This window comes from Petaurus breviceps, unplaced genomic scaffold, assembly GCF_028583685.1.
Source record: "Petaurus breviceps papuanus isolate PSGF00001 unplaced genomic scaffold, PetGlider_PUasm1.0 225, whole genome shotgun sequence".
Lineage (NCBI taxonomy): Eukaryota > Metazoa > Chordata > Mammalia > Diprotodontia > Petauridae > Petaurus > Petaurus breviceps.
Window position 1 is genome coordinate 22,042,495 of NW_027185889.1, and position 20,883 is coordinate 22,063,377.

The window sequence follows — 20,883 nt, forward strand, 5'->3', positions numbered from 1 at the left end:
CAAAGAACTCTGTTAAAGTAGAGACAATATTAACTTCTTATTATCTTATATAAGGAAACTAAGACTCTGATAAAATGACTTGCCCAGGGTCACAAAGCTAGCAAATGGCTGAGGCAGAATTTTAACTCAGGCTTTCCTGACTCTTCATTCCAGCACACTATCCATTATATCATGCTGCCTCTCAACTAATACCTCAGGAAAATTGCCTTCCCTTTCCCCACCTCAATTTCCTCACCTCTACTATGCATGCTTTAGCCTGGGTAACCATCTGTCCTGGCTGTGACTCTCACAAGATCACAGATTTCAGGATGGAAGAGATCTCACAAGCCCTCTGGATAGACCCCCTTATTTTGAGGAGACTGAGGCAAAGAGGGTTGAGTGTCTCAAGGTCACAAAAACAGAAAATTGTAACCTGAGTCCACCTAGCATTCTTTTCACTTTGCCATGCTGATGCTCTGATGTTTTCTGATTATGGTGCAGCATGTCTAATAGTAGCTCCCTCCTTTTTTTATTTTTTGGTTTGCATCCAAAAGGAGGTGCTGACTAATAACATATCAGCCTGGGCTTGTAAGGTTTGGCATATCAAGAGGATGCCTAATAAATAGCATTTACCAGTAATGACTTGGTGGTATGAACCATCCCAACTCATTTGTGAGGAATGAGGAGAGGAGCATATTCGGTGAGCCCACAGCAGATGTGCCGTTATCACTCCATTGAGTGCGTGACCAGAGAAAGCTACTGTAAATGGGCAGACACTTTAATCATCTCTGAAGCCATTTAGTTTATGAGATGATCATGCAGGAGAGCATTAACATTCCAGTTGATTGGGCCAGCATTTATTCCACCCCCTGGACCCACTTTCAACTTGTGCTCTAGATGACTGTCAAGACATTCCCTGGGTTTCATGTATTGCGAAGGGAGAACAACATCATCTCCATGACAATGGATAATCAGCACAGACAGTAATATGTCGTCCTGTCAAGTGTTCATTGACAATAAACAGATAAGGGGGAAAAGAGTCCCAAATCACCCTCGATCTTCCACCAATCAGAGGCATCTTATCTGTCAAGGGCTTCCCCGTGATCTGAGAACCTTGGTCCTACGGACCCTCTGTTGAATGGACAGACTTATGTCTGTGCTTGAGCCACTCTGGTTCCAAGGATTTGGGGGCACCCACCAGCCACGCTTCTGTGCTGCCCCTTGTCTACCTACAACATGCTGAGTGCTGGGGATAGAAAGCAGAAGGTTAACAGCCCTTGCCTTCACAGAACTTACTCCTAATAGAGATGCTTACATAGACACATACACAACACCTGTATGTGTGTGTACAACACATGTGTAGCAGCAAGCACCCCAAGCGTCCTCAGGGTTTGCTGCCAGCACAGGTTCTTGGATCTGCTTTGTTAAAGGAAAGCAACTCAAAATGGGTTAACAAGCTTACTTTAATCGGTCAGACATATATCGTTTACCTTGTTCAGGGGAAAAAGGTCAGCACCCCGAACTTCAAAGTATACAAGCAGAATTATCAAGACAGAGACAGATCAAGTAGACAGATTTCCAAACTGTCCAACCATTACATCCATACCCAGTCAACATCTGGGTTTTTCAAAGCCGGGGGGGCTCTGGACAATGGCTTCCCAGAATCCAGATCAAATCACAGAACACTTCTCAAAGTGAGCCCCCAAAACAAAGCTACACATCAGGGCTTATATAGCCTTCTCCTGGCTCAGAGAATGTAACAACCTTTTGGACCCACTGGCCAATCAAAAAGTATCTACTGAAAAACAAGCCTCCCACCCCAGGCTTCAGGTGCACTTTAGCCTAGGGGCAGGGAAGATCTTCCAAATTTGCATTCCCATTACAACATGTCAGGCAGAGAGATATAAGACATGAGTAACCAAGGAACTTGGAAAGACCTCATGGAGAAGGGAACACTTTGGCACACCTGTGAAAACAGAACCCGAGGCAGTTGATGGCAGAGAAGATAGAGCTCGGGACTTGGAGAGAGGACTTGAGTTCAAATCCCACCTCAGATACTTATTAATTGTGTGCCCATGGGCAAATCACTTCATCTTTTGGCTTCAGTTTCCTTATCTGTAAAATAGGGATATAATAGAACCCACCCTGCAGTGCTGATATGAGAACCAAATGAGTTGTTCTTCAACCTTTAAAGCATTATAATATCATTGTTATCATTACTATTATACAGAACCTGAAGACCAATGGTCCTCTATAAGCATACCCCACATGAGGAGACACAGAGGGATTGTACAATATCACCCTAAATGACCACTGAGCTACAAAGTGCTTCATAAATGCTTTTTTATTCATTCACTCACTGATTCTACTTCTGGACCCAACTCACAGAGTCAGACATTATAAAATCACAAACCCCCAATGTCATTCTGTTGATTTCTTTTTCCATGTAATTGGTTTCCTTAGTAATCCTAATCTATGCATTTAAAAACAGTGCTCTTGGAAGGGGTTCACAGATGTTGCCCAACTGCCTGAGGGGTCCAGGACACACAAAAACGGGAAAGAACCCTTGCTCTAAGACTATAAGTTTCAGATAAGATATTGACTTGCAACAATGGTTCCTCACCAGGAACTCCAGACACCAAGAAGTCATGGGCCTGTGAAGGGGAAATTAACATTTCAAGATTGAAATGTAAAAACCAAATATTAAAAGCTCGGTTTTTGCTCTTAGAACATAACCTGGATTTGTGAAGCTTGAGAAGAAAAGCTGAATTCAGAAAATAAACAAATTGAGTTGATTAAAAGCTGAGAGAAATACAACAAACATAATATCAAAGAGTAAACTGAGGGAAGGTGACAGTTATCAAATGAGAAATGATCCTGGACCTGGAATCAGGATGACACAGATTCAGATCTTGTCCCTAGCATTCTCCAGCTTGTAACTTGAGGCAAGTTATTTTGGAAGCAGCTAGAACAGTAAAGTGAAGAGAGCCTGGAGTTGGAGTCAGTATATCCTGAGATCAAATCCTACCTCCCACTAGCTCTATAGGCATATCCCTTGCCCTATTTGCCTCAGTTTCTTCATCTGTAAAATGGATATAATAAAAGCACCTCCCTTCCAACATCATTGTAAAGATCAAATGAGAAAATAATTGTAAAGTGCTTGGCATCATGCCTGGCACATAGTAAGTGGTATATAAATATGTCATTATTCTTAATGTGATTATTATTATTTATTAACTGCATAAGCCTGGGCAAGTCCCTTAACTTCTCTTGAACTCAGTCTCCTCATCTGGGATATAAGAGAAAACAAGAGAACTTACCTCACCAGGATGTTGGTAGGCTCAAGTCAGGTAACACGTGAAGCACTTTGCAAACCTAAAAAACGCCCCCTAAATGCTGTTGTGCTTCAGGTGGCCACCTAGGAAACTGCAAAGTGTTTAGCACACAGTACCTGGCCCACACTAGGGGCTGTATGAATATTGTGGTTTGTCTTTCTTTTCCCTTGTCTCACCTGCTGCCCTCCCTAACAGAGTCCTACATCATATTAGGAGTCTACCTTTTAATACACTAATTGAGAGGTTTCTGTTTTTCTCATAGGTGCATGGTTGGCTATGTGAATGCCAGCCTATCTGTGTTTCTCATTTCTGACTTTGAAAACCGATCTGAGCCTACATCGGATGGAAGTGAATTCTCTGGAACGCCACTAAAATACTGCAGGTAGGAAGCAATCACTCTCTTCCTCCTCCTCTTTTCCTCACTGTGGAATGATATAGCTCTAACAAGAGTCTCGTGTTGACTATTTTTAGAAAATGAATTTAATCATGCATTTTAGAATTCACTCAACCATCTTGAAGAAACTGGGAAAGGGACTTGGTAGGAGGAGGAAACTGCCAAGAGCCTGAGCAGCAACTGAAAAAGAGGGAGGGGGGCAGTTCCTGTCTGGCTCCTATACCATGTGAGCTCATTTCCTCCTACTCCCTGCCGGCGGGCAGACCATGACCAGGGATCCCAGTCCAATGGAAGTTCCTAAGATCATCAATTTTAAATATCAGTCTAGTCCCAGATCATAGCTGTAGCTATAGCTGGAAGGGATGTTGGTAATTATCTAGTCTGACTCTTCCTCATCTTAAGCGCTCACCCCCAGTCACACAGCTCTGAAGTGCCAGAAGGAAGGCTTTGACCACAACACAGATCTCGAGAAGAAAGAAACTTTGAGATGGCCTAGTCTGGTCCCCTCGTTTTACTGATGAGGACACTGAAGCCTGGTGAGGTTGGTTCCAAATTAATCTGTTTGTAGAACTTAAAACAAACCCTCCTTTTTCTTTATTAAGGAGGAAGAATAAACCTGGGCCTCTTGGACTGTGCCCATGCTGATGCCAAGCTCCCCAAGGAGATGCGTTATTTATAGCTGTTCAAAGGAAATAGCAGGGTGTAAAATCCTGTTTGTTTCTGTATTGACCTCTGTGGCTTTAACAGTTTGATACATTGAAGCCTTCCTGGCATCAGCCTTTTAGATGGGAATCAACCTCAAAGTCAAAGAATCTTAGAATAATAATGATAGCTACCCTTTGTATAGTACTTTAAGGTGTGCAACACACTTCACAAATTTCATTTCATTTGATCCTCACAACAGCTCTGGGAGGTAGGTGCTATTATTGTCTCCATTTTACAAGTGAAGAAACTGAGGTAAATAGAGATTAAGTGGTTTGCCCAAGATCACACAGCTAGACAGTATCTAAGGCCACATTTAACCTCAGGACTTCCTGACTTCAGGTCTGCTGCTCTATGTGCTATACCACCAGGCTGCCTCAGAAGCAAAGGAGCCTTGGAGATCCCCTAGTCTAGGCCAACCCTTTCATTTTACTGAAGGTAGAAACTCAGGTCTCTGAATGCCCCTAAAAACTAAGTGCCTTGTGGCAGTCAGTTTTCTTTTAGGGTCACTGTTATCACCTGGGGCCCCAGGAGGACACTATTTATAGCACACTTCCATCATCTAAAGACACCATTTCAGGGAGGTTAGTCAATAATTTTCTGGACCTTTGAGATCTTAAGCTCTCTTCTGTGTTCCAGAAGTTTTCCCATTTCTTCTGCATGAACTCTGCTTGATTACATCCTTCCCCGGGACCTCCATCCCTCTCCCCAGTCCTTTCCTGTGGCTTCCCACGGCCTGCTCCCATCTTCTTTCAGGCCATGCTTGTTCTTTGTAATTCTGCTCATTGCTCCTGACATGTTGGCTGCTCTTGTACATCGTGGTAGCCACCACTGTGTGTGTGTGTGTGTGTGTTCTCTTCAGGATTGCATGTCCCATTCTACATACATATTAGCACAACAGAGACCTCTGAGAAAGCAGGGGCTGATGTGCCCACTGTAGGGAGAATGGGACCTCTTACTGCCTGCTGAAAAGAACAAGCTGAGGGGACTTGAGATCATTCTCCTATTCCCTTACTCACTGTTCTAGTCCAGAGTCAGTGTTTTACTCTATCCGTTCTGCTAGCCTGACTGATACATACTGGATTTATATATTCAGCTCAGTTGGGTGAGATATCAAGCCAAACAAGGGACCTTTAAAATTCCCAGTGAATCCGGCAATCCAAGTGACCATGGAGTTGAAAGGGACATGGGCTATGTATGCTTGGGAAGGTCTGGGGGGAGGTTGTATGTGTACAAGAACATAAAAATAACAGCTAGCATTTATATGGCCCTTTACATATCTCATTTGATCCTTATGACAATCTTCTAAGATGAGTGCTATTATTATCCACATTTTACAGATAAGGAAACCAAGGCAGACAGAAGTTAAGTGATTAACTCAGGGTCACACAGCTAAGTAAATAAATGAGGCAGGATAATCTAATACTCTATCCACTGCACCATCTTGCTGTCTCCTACAGGCAGTTGATTTGGATACAACCACACAGGGCCACATTAATTGATATGTTTCCTAAGTTCAAAGATATCTGCTCATAGATTCTATATGTAAAACTATTAAAAATAAGATACACATGGGGTGGCCAGGTAGCACAGCAAGTAAGAGCACCGGCCCCAGAGTCAGGACGACCTGGGATCAAATCCGGGCTCTGATACTTAGCACCCACCCAGAAACACCTGGCCGCGTAACCTTGAGCAAGTTACTTAACCCCAGTTGCTTTCAAAAAATAAATAAATAAATAAATAAATAAGATACACAAATAAATAAATCTTTTTAAAAAAATTTTTTTAAAGGGCGGCTAGGTGGCGCAGTGAGTAGAGCACCGACCCTGGACTCAGGAGGACCTGAATTCAAATCTGCCCTAAGACACTTGACACCAAAAAAAAAAAACCAACCCTAGCCATGTGACCTTGGGCAAGTCACTTAACCCCAACTGCCCTACAAAAAGCAAAAAAATGATAAATAAATAAGATACACATTCATGTTTGGGGTGGAGAAGCCTGTTGCTTTATTTACCAAAAAGAGAGAGGTAAAGAAAGTACTGGTTACAAAAAAAACACATTCAGACACATTCAACAGTTTTAATTAAAGATCTCTACTATCATGAAAGGTAGGAATCAACTGAGTTATACCTGAAACCAGTGAAAATGCCAGCTTCTCATCATTTAAGGTTGAAAGCTCCCTCTCAAGGAGAAACAGATGCAGCTCTGAAAAAAGAAAAATGTACCTATTAAAAACCAAACAGAAATATCCTGCTTTTATCAGATGCTGAAATTAAAGTCAAAATCAAACAAATTACAAGTTACCCTTTTCCGCAAGCCCTCATATCATTTTTAAGATTTGTGCTTGGCAAGAGGGGAGATACAGGGGGAAGGTATTTGACAGAAATATCAGATTTTGAGCTTTTTAATTCCCACTACTGTGACATGATATTCACGGCAGTTTCCTCATTAGTCCAGGGAACCCTACTGTCAGTGAGAATTCCAGAGAGTCTATGGAAACTCTGCCAGAAACTCAGAAGCAGATTGATTGTACAAATAGTAGGAGCATCAAGGCCTGGGTCTGTTCTCCAAGCCCCAGCATACCTAGAGAAGCTAATCTCCAGGTTGCCCACAGGGGGGATTTTTATTTTTGTCACATAACATCTACTGAGACATAAAGGGGTTGTGACTTGTGTTGGTCCAGAAGTAGTCAGCAGCATGGGACAGTGAAGAAAGGACTAGATGGGGAATTAGAGAACCTGGGTTTGAATCCTGGTGCAGCCACCCATGTAACCTTAAGCAAGTCATTAAATTGTGGTTTCCTCTTCTGTCAAATAAGGGGGTTGAACTAGATGACCTCCAAGGTCCTTTTCAACTCTAAACTATGACCCTTTGAGAATGAGCAAATGGAAAGGATTAAACTATATATGATCCACATTAACCCAATAATGGATGAGGAAACCACTGAAGACACACTTTTGGTCCTCCCTGAATTCCATTTTCTGCCCCTTAGCATGTGTCCTTATCAAAAAGGTCAGGGGCGGCCAGGTAGCACAGCGAGTAAGAGCACCGGCTCCAGTATCAGGATGACCTGGGGATCGAATCCAGGCTCAGACACTTAGCACCCACCCAGAAACACCTGGCCGTGTAACCTTGAGCAAGTTACTTAACCCCAATTGCTTAGGGGAGGCCAGGTGGCTCAGCGAGTAAGAGCACCAGCTCTAGTGTCGGGATGACCTGGGGATCAAATCTGGGCTCAGATACTTAGTACCACACCCAGAAATAACTGGCCGTGTAACCTTGAGCAAGTTACTTAACCCCAATTGTTTTAAAAAAAAAAAAAAAAAGGTCAGTAGGATGTGGGGAGAAGACTGGAGTGATGTAGAGAACTTCCAGGAGGCAATTCCCACCAACAGTGTAGTTTGGCACCTCCTGTGCAATAAGAGTCTAAGAGAGTTGCCTGGGGCACTGAGAGGTGACAGGACTTGAAGCCCAGCGTCACACAGCCAGGATGTGTCAGAATCAGGACTTGAACCCAGGTCTTCCTGACTTTAAGGACAACTCTCTATACATCATACTACACTGTATTTTATACATAATTAAATATAATATAAATTTGCAAAAAATGCAAGAGAATCAGGGAGAGTTAAGTTCTAATCATGCCTCATATATTTGCTAGCTATGTGACCCTAGACAAGTCACTTAACTTCTGCCTTGGTTTTTTCATCTGTAAAATGGGTTGATAACAGCACTTAGCTCAAGGGATTATTGTTAGGATCAAATGAGATAATATATGTAAAGCACTATGCAGATCTCAAAGCACTGAATAAATGCTATTGGCTTTCATGGGGAAGGGTTCAGGAAAGAAACAACAGAATTGTACTTTCAGACTCAGTAAAAAAATACACACACACTCTCTCTCCCTCTCCCCTTGCTACCCCCCCTCTCCCTTCCCTCCCTCCCTCTCTCCCTCCCCTCCCTCTCTCTCTCTCATACCAAACCCTTATCACAGAAACTTGATAGATTTTTTTCCCATTCAACCACTTCCCTCCTTATCCTAGGTGCACTGATTTTGTTTGTGCAGAAGCTTTTCTGTTTCAAGTAATCAAAATAATCTATTATATATTTTGCAATTGACACTCGTTTAGTTAAGAATACATCTCCTAGGGGTGGCTAGGTGGCACAGTGAATAAAGCGCCAGCCCTGGAGTCAGGAGGACCCGAGTTCGGTTCTGGCCTCAAACACTTAACACCCACACAAAAAAACTAGCCGTGTAACCTTGGGCAAGTTACTTAACCCCAATTGCCCTCCAAAAGGCCAAAAAAAAAAAAAGAATACATCTCCTACTCATAGCTGTGAGAGATACGAGCTAATTCTTTTCTAGTATGATCTTTAAGATAATGTATTCATTTAAAATGTATAATGATATAGGGTGTAATATGATGGTCTAAGCCCAATTTCTGTCAGACTGCTTTCCACTTTTCACAGTAATTTTATCAATTAAGTTTTTTCCCTCAGTAATTTGTGTTTTCCACTTTAATACACACTGAGTTATTAAGTTCTATTGTTCCTGAATTTCCCTTGGCTAGTCTGCTCCATTGATCTACCTCTCTATTTTTTAACCAATACTGGATAGTTTTAATGCCTGTTGCTTTACAATTTGAGGGCTGAAAGTGTTGTACTTCCTTCATCTGTCCTTTTCATCATTTTCCTTGATAGTCTAAGATCTTTGTTTTTCCAAATGAGTTTTATTTCATCTGACTCCATAATTCCCTTTGGTATTTTGATTAGTATAGCTTTAGCAAGGTAAATTAACTTTGGTAGTGTGTTCCTTTTTATAATGTTGGCATGGTGTAACCACAAGAACTGATATTCTGCCAGTTCTTTATTTCTTTAAGTAGTGCTACTTAATTGAATCTGTATGTCTTTTGTGTGCTCTGGTGGCCTGAGCCCCAGATTTTATGCCTGTTGTAGATGTTTGGAATGGGATTTTCCTATTATTGCTTCTTGTGTTTTGTAATTGTCAAGAAAAGCTGCTGATGTTTGAGGATTTATTGCAAAGCCTGCAAATTTGTGGAAGCTATTTGTCTCAATTATTATCTTTGCTTAGTTCTCTGGGATTTTCCACATAAACCCTCATTCCATCAACAAACAGGGATAGTTTTGTCTCCTCTTTACCTATCTTTATGCCTTTAATTTCTTTTTTCTTATTTTGTATTCTCAATTCCATAATTATATTAGGGAGAGGGGTCATCCTTGCTTCATTCCTGTTATTTATTGAGAAAGATTCTAGTAAATCCCCATTACATATAAGGCTTACTTTTCCACATATATTATTTATATCAACAAAGTCTTCTTAAGCCTACACTTCATAGTGCTTTTAGCATAAAAGACTACGTGCTTTTTCAAAGGCTTTCTCTGCATTTTTGAGATGATTTTCTGGTTTGGGATGTTTTGGTTTTTAATAAGATTATGTTGATTGTCTTCCTAATGCTGAATCATCCTTGCCTCACTGGTATATATCCCACTTGGTCATAATAGATGATTCCTTGAATGAAATCACTACAGTCTCTTTGACAGGAATTTGTTTACATTTTTTTAATCAATGTTCATTAACGATATTGATCTAAAGTTTTCTGTGTTTTGTCTTTCCTTGGTGTTTTCTTCATTTTTGAAAATAATTTGTGAAGTCTTGGTACTAACTCTTCTTTATGAATTTTCTGCTCTCTTCTATTAAATCAGATTAGCTAAGGGTTTATTAATTTTACTAGTCTTCCATGAACTGGGTTTTAGTATTATTTATCATTTCTATGAGGTCTCTGTGTTTCCAATTTATTTCCTTTTTAATATCTCCTCTTTTGTTCTTATTTTAGGTTCACCTGGTTGTTGGCTTCCTAATTTCTTAAATTATATATTCAGTTTATTAATCCTTTTTTTCTATTTTGTTAATGTGTTTTGTAAGGCTGTGGTTCCCTGAGGACTGCTTTAACTGCATCCCAGAAATTTTGATGTGTTACCATTATTGTCTTATTTTACAGTTACCAATTTTTATGATTTGTTCCTTGACCCACTCGTTATTTGGGATTTCACTGTTAAGTCTTTTACTTGTAATCCCTGAAACAATTATTTTTATTGTGTCGGGTATGTAAAGGTTGTACACGTTCACTATTTCTGCCTTTTTACATTTGTTTAAAACATCTCTGTGTCCTAATATGTGGTCAATTTTTGTAAAAGTTCTATGTGGTTCTCAGAAATATGTATTTTCTTTTACTTTTCTACTTAGAAGATAACATAAGAATTTGAACACTAGTTTTTTTCAGTTCCTTATTTTCCCTTCTGTTTATCATTAATAGGACTTCTCTAAAACAGAGAGGGACACTGACATCTATCACTATGGGATTACTATATCTTCTCATAGCTCAGATGTTTCCTTTATGAATTTGGAGTAATTATGAGGCATTTGGAGTATATAAGTTTATTATATACTCCATATATATATAATATATTAATTATATAATATAATTATATATAATATATATAATTATGTACATATAATATATAAGGAGTATATAAGTTTATTACTGATATTGGGGTTTTTTTGTCAGTGGTTTCTTTTGTAGCATAATATAGCTGTCTTGTTTATCCCTTCTATTTATTTTTATTTTTTTGCTTTTTTGGAGGGGCACTTGGGGTTAAGTGATATTCCTTTTATTTTTGCTAAACATTTCCCAATTACATTTTAATCAGGTTCGGGCCCCATAGGGGCCATATGTTTGACACCTCTACTCTAGGACAACTAGAGCTGCGTCAATAACCTTGGTTCTTCCCATTATTTGGTATTCTCTGTATGTCCTGCTGGTGTGCTGACCCTTGAGATATGGAGTGAAGGAAAGAGGGGGCAATTCCATATGCTAGAATTCTGTGATGACTTCATAACATATATATATATATATAATATTGTAATTATAATATTTGATATAGATATATAGATACATCTCCCCTAAACTGAAAATCTAACCAAGCAAGTTGAATAGTATGATAACATAATAGAAAGAATACTGAATCTGGGGTCAGAAGACCTACTTTCAAATGCTGACTCCAGCTAAGTCACTTTGGGCAGTTTACTAGTCTCAGTGGGCTTCAGACGCCACATCTGTCCAACAAGAATGGGGCCCAAGATGTTCTCTAAGGACCCTTACAAATCCATGATCCTTTGACTCTAAGACCATGTTGGAGAGCCCCACACTTTACCCACAGCTACACAGCTAGCAAGTGATTAAAGAGAACCCACGATGAGTTCTTCAGATTCCCTCTCCAATGGCTCTGTTTCATTATGCCATACTCCTTAATATTTGTCTTTTTTAGTGGTAAGACGTTTGATAATTTGGGAGTTGTAAATATAGAACCCCAGTCTGAGTGCACACACTATAAAATATTTTTTTTCCATTTAAATGTTGTTGGCTCATAATTAGCGTAGGGGAAAGTACACTAACATTTGTGGTGCTGGACTTCTCTCACCTACAGGAAGCTGGCTTTAGATCTAAGATCCTTTGTGTCAGAGGTAGGGTTGAACCTAGATCTTGCTGATGGCAAGAGCATCTATGAAATCAGTCAAAAAAATACATGACCCTAGAGTCATGCCTACCATCTACATAACCTTGGGCAAGTCACCTAAACTCTATAGGCCTCAGTTTCCTCATCTGTAAAATGAGGAGGTTGGACGAGAGGACCTATTTAAAAAGAATGACTTTAATTTTCAAACCTATCCCATGAAATGAAAATAATCGTAGCTTCTTTTGTCTCTTTTTCAATTGAATTAAATCTGACTGGTTTCTTTTTCAATTGAATTAAATCTGACTGCTGCTAATTTAATTATTATTTAATTACATTTGGGCTAATTATTAAATGGCTTAAGTTTTTTAGTCTTACTGTATATTGGGATAAGAAGGTCTTTTCTTTTATTGACTAGAAAATGTTTCCCTGAGTGTTAATAATGCTCTATACTAGGAGACAGAAAGAGAAACTATAATATCACGAAAAAGAACCTAAAAACTAGTTTTTGGTCTGCCACTATGTGACCTTGCACACATCACTTCTCTAAGCCTTAGTTTCTTCATCTTTAAAACCAGGGGATTCAATTCCATGGTCTCCACAGTTCCTCCTAACTTTAACATGGTCTCATCATGTGATTGTAAATAATGTCTTGTAGGCAAAATACAATTTAATAATCAAGTGTCTAATGATGTTATTATGTGGCACTATAGTAAGTGCAGAGCCAAAAGACCTGGGTTCAAACCACGCCTCTGATACCTACATGACCTAAAGTCATTTGCCTCCCTAAGATTCAATTTCTTCATTTAAAAAATGAGGATATGGTATAAATGGCCTTTAGGGTGCCTCCCAATTCTAAATCTATAACCTCTCCAAAGGCAGCCTATTACACAAAGCCATGATCTCACCATCAGCTGTGTTCCAGAAGCTCCTCTGAAAGTTTATTTGGCATTTTAACTGAAGTTCAGAGTTGGCTGAAACCATTCAGCTTCAGTATCCCCAGCTGTAAAATAAGGATCAAATGAGATCACCTATGTAAAAAGTGGTTTGCAAATTTGAAAACACGGAGATACTAACTAGCTGTTTTGAGAGATCAGAGGAATGATGACCACAGAGGAGAAATTATTCAGCATGTCCCAGAAATCTTGATGCAGCTACACCAAGAGCTCTAGAACACTGTTTATGGATGTATTGTACAGCAGGAAGAATGCTGACCTGGGAACCCCACCTCTGAAACTTAACCCCCTGTGTGATCTTGAGTGTGTCTTTACACCTCCGTAAGTCTCCATTTTCTAATCAGTAAATGAGAGAGATTGGATTCACAGTGTCCCCGGTCTAGATCTAGCCCTGGAAATGTTGATGAGTGGCTTGTTCTGTCTCTATTACTCTTATGGGGTGGGAGAAAGAATGGACCAGTCCCAGAATCAGTCCCACACTGAAAGATATTGTGCTCTGATATTTTTTTGTAGATACCGAGATTATCGAGACCCTCCTCATTCTCTGGTCCCCTATGGCTACACGCTGCAGTTCTGGCACGTCCTGGCCGCACGTCTGGCTTTTATAATCGTATTTGAGGTCAGTTTCTGTAGCTTATTCCCTTGTTTCCTTTGAAGTTTTAACTCAGATGGAACCTTAGAAGGATTCTGAATCAATTCAAGAACAAATGGGAGCTTTGGGGCATGACTGTTTTATTGGTCAGTTTTTTAATTAGTGATCTGAAGCGTTTTTCCTTCCTTCTTCATTTACATACCCCCTAAATCTAGAAAACCTTTACTGTTTACCTGTAAATCAGATCATTAATTTAATACACTAGAAACAAGTAGCAGATGATCTGGGATTTCCAGATTTAAGGCTTCAGGCCTATATGAATTCACAGGTCTTTGACTAGAGCTGCTGAGAAAGCCTATCTACCTAGCAATTTTCTATTGGGGAAGAACAATGTGATATTAGGGTTGAAGAGAAAGACAATCACTTCTAGGCAAGAAGGTACGTACGAAGAGAGGCAGTCACTGATTACCAGTCCACTGATCTAAGCCGCTAGTGCCCATTCACTTAAATAGAATGAAACTGAGCCAAACTCTTAACCAGCGTGGGCAGCATCAGGGCACAAGAGGATGAATTATTACTATTTGAACAAACCCTGTCATGCATGAGTACAAGCTAATGGCCCCTGGTTTTGGGGGGTGGAGAGGAGAGTTGGCTCTGACGGTATAGTTTGTCTAAGGAATTTTTGTACAAAAACTATGACTCTCCATAGAACACTCCTATAAAAAGCAAGTGAAGTTGATTGCCAAGGTGTGTGCTTGAAATCGACTTGAAATAGAAGAGACAAAGTAATTGATGGCAACGAAAAATCTGTATGTATCTGTACGCTGCCAAGAGTTTTGCATTCATGTATTTTATTACGGGGCAGCTAGGTGGGGCAGTGCATAAAGTACAGGGTCTGGAATTAAGAAGACTTATTTTCCTGAGTTCAAATCTGGTTCAGAAAGAGTCAGACATGACTGAGCTGAACAGGGTTGAAGAAACGTTGGTTCTGAGGCAGTGGATGCTTACTGCAGTGATGGGCCTGGAGTCAAGACCTCCCTTCAAGTCTGGCCTCACACTCTTACTAGCTAGTGACCCCAGGCAAAGCGCTGACCTCTGTTTGCCTCAGTTTCTTCAATAATAAAGTGAGATTATAAAATCACCTTTCTCACTGGGCTGTTGTGAGGAACTTAGCAGACAGCTTCCCACATTGCAGGAACTCACTAAATGCTTGTTCTCTCCCCCTTCCCTTTTGTATGTTTGTTGTTGTTCAGTCACATCCAATTCTCCATGACCTCCTTTGGGAGTTTCTTGGCAAAGATATTGGAGAGTTTTGCCATTCCCTTTTACAGAAGAGGAGAATGAGGTGAACAGGGCTAAGTGACATGCCCAGGCTCTCATAGCTATTATGTGTCTGACGCCAGATTTGAGCTCCAGAAGAGGAGTCTTCCTGGCTCTTGGCCTGGCACTCCATCTTACACTGTCACCTAACTGCCCTTTTGTATTTCAAGGGCCACTAACAGAAAAAAAAAATAATGTTTTGAGAGAGAGAATTATATAAACTATTCCATTAATTATGCTCCCTACCCTTCCAAACGTTTGTGTGAATATTTATTGTCTGTGTACATGTATATGGTTTAATAAGCTTACAATAGCACTCATCAACATGCTTATATGTGTGTACGTATGCATAGGAGAAAGGGACACACACAGAAACATAAAAATTATAATTGACTCACTCATATATAGAAGTGATTTTTTAAGTTTGCAAAACATCTTATTATATTTATTTGAGCTTCACAACAACCTTGTGAAAGATGAAAAAAGATGCATACCCCCATGAGGAGACAATGCAGAGAAACAGATTTTTTTAAAGCAGGAGCGCCATCTTGTGGCACTTGGGATTTTGCCAGACAGTGGTAAAGTCTTTCAAAGGCATGTTTTATTTTTACAACCAGAGATGAGGACCTTGACTCTAGGTGGTTGTCTTGTGGGCCAGATATTCAGCCTTGTCTTATACGATAGTAACATTAAATATTCTTTAACAAGGGCAGCTAGGTGGTGCCATGGATAGAGTACTGGGCCTGGAGTCTGGAAGACTCATCATCCCGAGTTCAAATGTGACCTCAGACATTTACTAGCTGTGTGACCCTGGGCAAGTCACCTAACCCTGCTTGCCTCAGTTTCCTCATCTGTAAAATGAGTTGGAGACGGAAATGGCAAACCACTCCTGCATCTATGCCAAGAAAATCCCAGGTGGAGTCACAAAGAGTTCAACATGACTAAAAAACAACATCTTCCCTCACTCTTACCATGGAAACGGCCCATCTTTTCTTCCTATATTACAGCTCCTTGATGTGCTTGCTCCTTTACTCCAGTTCTTCTTCAGGGTTTCAGTCAGTCAACAAGCACTTACTCTATAAGTCAGCCACTAGGCTCAGCACCATAGACTGGCCCCTGCCCACAAGTTCACATTTGAATGGGGAAAACAACATCCAACTTTCTACTTTTAAGATATAGCCAACATAAATAGAAGGTGCAAGAGAGGAACTGAGATATAGTCTACATTTCAACAGAAACAGTCTTGGATTGGGAATCAAAAGGTTTCAAATGTGGGTTGAGCTACTCACTCCTGTGAACCTTTGGCCAAAGCAGGCTGGACTCCAAACCCTCAAGGTGGCTTCCCAGTTCTGAACTTTCATCCTTATAGAATCCAGCGTAAATTATAAAACTGGTTGTCCATCCTCTTCTCAACTCCACTTTTACTGTCCATCACCAGGCAGGTCACTACTGGACTCTAAAATTTAGCATTGCAATATCGGTCTCCTTTGGCCTCAACTCTGTGATTTCCAAGGCCATATCTGATCGATTAAGCTAAAGGGAAAGAAAGGAAAAAAAGACATCAGTTGCCTGTTGGCCTCTCCCAGGTAACATGCTCATTTTGTAGTGGCCTTCCAGAGACAATGCCTCCACCCAAAGGAATGGCTTAAATTTCAAGTTTAGTAGAAGGAAAAACAGTACCAAAGTTAATAGTAAATTCTGGTCACTGACTAGAGCTGGCCCCCACTATGAGCTGACTAGGCTCATACAATTATAGATTTAGTGCAGTCAAACTGGGTGGGCCCTCAGAAGCTCTCTAATCAATTCCCTCATTTTACATATATGGAAACTGAGACCCAAGGAGGTTCAGTGACAGGTAGAAGGATCAGGCAGGATTTGAACCCAGGTCTTCTGAGGCCAAAGCCAATGTATACCTGCTGCTGCCTCAGGTCCATCCAGACTAAATCAGAATCACTGGGATGGTTCCAAAGGCAGTCTAACCCCTCGGTGTTCCTCTGAAAATGAGTCTGCTTTGTCCTCCCGTGTTCTAGCATCTTGTATTCTGCATAAAGCATCTGATCTCCTACCTGATCCCAGACCTTCCAAAAGATTTAAGAGATAGAATGAGGAGAGAAAAGTACCTAATTCAGGAGATGATGTATGAGGCTGAACTCGAGCGACTCCAGAAGGAACGCAAAGAGAGGAAGAAAAATGGGAAAGCTCATCATAATGAGTGGCCTTGACTGGGTAAGTAGGAAGACACAGGGTCCTCCTGCCATGACTATGATCAATCACCTGGAGCAGGAGGGAGAGACAATGGTGGAAGGTTATATGGAACAGCCTGTGGTTTTCAGGACTAGTTCTCCTTGCAGAGCCACACTCTGAGGCAGGAAAACGCTGCCTGTAGCCCCTACTGGAGATAATGTGAAGGGCAATTGTTCTTTCTTATCACTTAACCAACCTCTTCTCTAGAGGAGGAAGCTGAGAGTGCTGAGGCCCTTTTCTGCCTCAGGGTGAATTTGGGGATCTCCGATGAGCTGGGGATCGATGGAGGTCTATTTCTGACACCTCAGAGTCATTTCCATTTTCTAGCTTCCAGGAATTTCAGGGCAGTGACTGGCTATTGACTGCACAGGACCAGCACACTCATGTCTTCTCTCTCCCTAAGATACAAAAATCTCTTAACTGCAGGCACCTGGGTGCTAGAAGAAAAGACACACCCACTTTCCTTTGGCTGCATTGGACTTAACCAGAACTTTGGAACAAGACAACAGAAAAACCAGCACAAAGACTGATTTTTCTGTCTGTGTCCAAGATCTCAGGCTCCAGCAATAGCTCTTTCCCATCGAAACACAAAATGCTCTGAGTGCCCAAGACTTAAAAAGCCTCATCTTAACGTTCTGTATATTATCCAGTTCCCATTTCACCTCTCTATAACTACCCACTTTCCTCAATTCCTTCCTTGCACGAGAGATTCTGTCCCCAACACTCTCTTAAAACTTCCCAGAGAGCACCAGTTACCTTCTCATCATCAAATTCGATTGTCCTTTTTCTTTCAAGTCTTCAGGTTCCTTGTGCTCTCTCTCTTGCTACTTTCTCTTCCCTTGGTTTCAGACATTGCAGAAGAGCATCAGATTCATCCCCACCCCCATTGTTTGAATGAGGATACTGAGGAACAGATGATGGGAGGTAAGAAAGGGGGAAGAGAAAAAGATGAATCCAAAGTTGTGAAAATGGAAGACGAAGGGGGAAGTCCGGAAGAGCAGCAGGTGTTTTAGGAAAGGTAGTAAGTTTCATTTTGGACACGCTGAATCTGAGGTACTGGCAAGATATCTGGAGGTTCTGCTCCTCTCCAATCACTGCCTTGTGTCCTTATCATGAAGACATTGCCCGAGTCTCTCCTTCATTCTCATCTCTTCTCTCTTCACATTCTCTGAAATGGGACCTGATGTAATATCTATTACAAATTTCTGTTCTGGACATACCCCCCAATTCTCCTACTTCTTTCATGTTCTCTTTGGCCCGTATTGTACGTATTCCCGTACAAGGGAATCCATTCATTTCCTTGGCTCATCACTATTTTCAGGATTCAGCTTGATTAGCAGTTCTATGCATGGTTGATCCTCTCTGCTAACACATCAGCATGGGATGGTGCGAGCACTGGCCTTAGTCAAGAAGACCCAAGTGTGAATCTTGTATACTTAGTAGCGTGTGCTGCCTCTCTGTGCCTCAGCTTCTTCAACTGTAAAACAGAGGGTTGGCCTCTCTGACCTCTGAGGGCCCTTCAATCCCGAGCTCCAGAGCCGTACCTTGACCTGGCTTCAGGAAGACACTCCTACCAGGATGTCCAACAGGGAGCTTATTACCTTCCCCCAAGTCTTCTATGTTTACAACTGTGGGCTCATTCTCTCCACATCTTTGTTAGCAGTTTCCTCTTTTCCATTCTCATTGCCACAATCACCTGGTTTTCCACATTCACTCTTTCTTCCAATCCATCCTTCCTATCATTGCCCAATAAATTTTAGGTGTAGTCACAACATTCCTCTGGTGTTGAAAGCCTTCTCTCCATAACTTGAGTCCAGTTAACTTTTCCTGTCATATCTTATTAGTCTACACCAGGAACTCTACGTTCCAGACAAAGTGGGTGCAGACTGTACTACTACCCCCTGGGCTCTTTTCTCAGGGGTACCCCAAATGCCCCCCTTTCCCCATCTTCACCTGATGAACCCCTCCTACATCTTTAATACACACTTCCTTTATGCAATATCCCCAACTTTCCTGTGGACTTGTCATTTAATATTTAGCTCTATGTGCTGGTGTCTCCCTACTAGACTATAAGCTCCCTGAAGGCAGAGAGCAGAGAACCTACTAATGGTTCTCTCTCACCCAGTGCTCTGCTTACAAAAGACATTGAATAAGCATGCCCTGCTGCAGTAACCAGACCTGTTATCTCCTTGGCACACTGCCATCCTCTGTGGAAGCTGTGGTCACTGCGAGCCTGGTCTGAAGACACAGCCCTTCTTGGTGCTGCTTTGCCTCAATTCCCCACAGTTGGCAGGATAGGATCCTGTGGCTTCTGTTTGCCTTGCACTGCGTTCTTGAAACTCCCTTCTGCCTCAGTTGGTTCCACTGCAAAACAGGCATTATTAGGTATTTCCCTCCTCCTGTTCCAGAGTTTTAGTTTACTGATTCTTTAAATGTCACAGATGAATAGTCACTACAAACTCCTGTGTTTTTAAAGTACAGTATATGCATGTGATTTTAATTCCCTGTTTTCTTTCCCTCTTCCTTCCTCTCCCACCCAGGTAACTAAGTGTTCATTTGAATGCAAAGGATCTGTCTTCTGTTTACCTATTCCAACTGTGAAAGAGCTCTGCCTTTAAGAGAATGAAAAAAAAAAATGCAACCTCACTGCATGTCACAGACATTTTCAGTAGCAAGTTGGTTGGCACATTGCAGAGGATTTTACTGTGAAATCATTTTGCGATCCAGCACATGACTGCTATCCATAGACCATTTTCTTGACAAAGCAAGCATGTACTCCATGGGCAGTTATATATGTGAATTTAAAAAAAATCAAGGGAAATTGTATACAGGGACTGTTTTCCAGTCTATTTCCTACCTTTTTTGAAGTATGTCCCATGTGAATTTTACAGAGACTAACAAAAAAATATGTATTAAAATCTGGATACTTAGGCATAACATTCCTAGCATTGTCCTATATCTATGTCACCAAACACAACCAAGACCCTGTTTACAAATTTAATCTTTTTTTCTAAAAATTTCAGCTCTTTCTGAGTAGTTATTACATATGACATCTCTATAGCCATCAGTGTATGGCCATAGATGTATGTGTATGTACATATGTATAGTCATCTATCCCTACATATGTACATACAATTACAGTTATATATTATAAATATATATAAAGTACATAGAGAGAAATTCCTTATTTGTAAATAGCCAAAAGGTACAAAGAATGTTGAATTTTCACATTTAAATAGTCATCCACATAAAGCCATGTTTAATGCTTCAACAATGTGATGCAATAAAATTTAAAAGAAATTATGGACAAGAAATGTTTGCTTTTCAGTCTTTGGGAACTCATTTGGCTTTCATTTTCAAATAATATTTTTTTTTCATTTGCTAAGAATCAAAGGAAACTGCACTAAGATCCATTTCTGCTCTAGTATTCCTTTGTGGTAAAATGGAAGAAGTATTAAATTTAGAGTCAGAGAAGGTAAGTTCATATCTCACCTCTGACCCTCCCCAGGGAACCTTCCAGAGTCACTTAGTAGAATCTAAGTAGGCTTTAGAGTCTTCACCAGTAAAATGAAGATGTTGGCCTAAGATAACCTCCAATGTTTTTTCTAGGTCTAAAACTTTAATCTGGGTGAACATTTTCTCTGCAAAGAGTTTAAAGTGTTCTCTGCCTTTCCCCACCTTTATTTTTCCTCCAAGCTCTGGAGACCTGCTATGAGCATACTAGAATTCAGTTGGGTTGGTCATTACTCAGAGAAACCTTAAAAATACTACAAGGACAATTTTCTGGGGAAATTCCCCAAATAACTAATGGAATTACAATGCTTCTGAATC

At 40.7% G+C, this 20,883-nt stretch overlaps 1 protein-coding gene across 1 annotated transcript in view; it reads left to right on the plus strand.

Moving 5' to 3' along the window:
• The window catches only part of ANO4 (anoctamin 4), a 211,318-nt gene extending 190,979 nt beyond the window's left edge, over positions 1 to 20,339 (plus strand). The window contains exons 23-26 of the mRNA XM_069095226.1: positions 3,577 to 3,696; positions 13,410 to 13,515; positions 16,839 to 17,034; positions 19,593 to 20,339. Of these exons, the coding sequence (XP_068951327.1) occupies positions 3,577 to 3,696; positions 13,410 to 13,515; positions 16,839 to 17,030 (418 nt within the window). The 3' untranslated portion in view covers positions 17,031 to 17,034; positions 19,593 to 20,339. The remainder of the gene's footprint in view (positions 1 to 3,576; positions 3,697 to 13,409; positions 13,516 to 16,838; positions 17,035 to 19,592) is intronic.
• Positions 20,340 to 20,883: the final 544 nt, after the last annotated feature.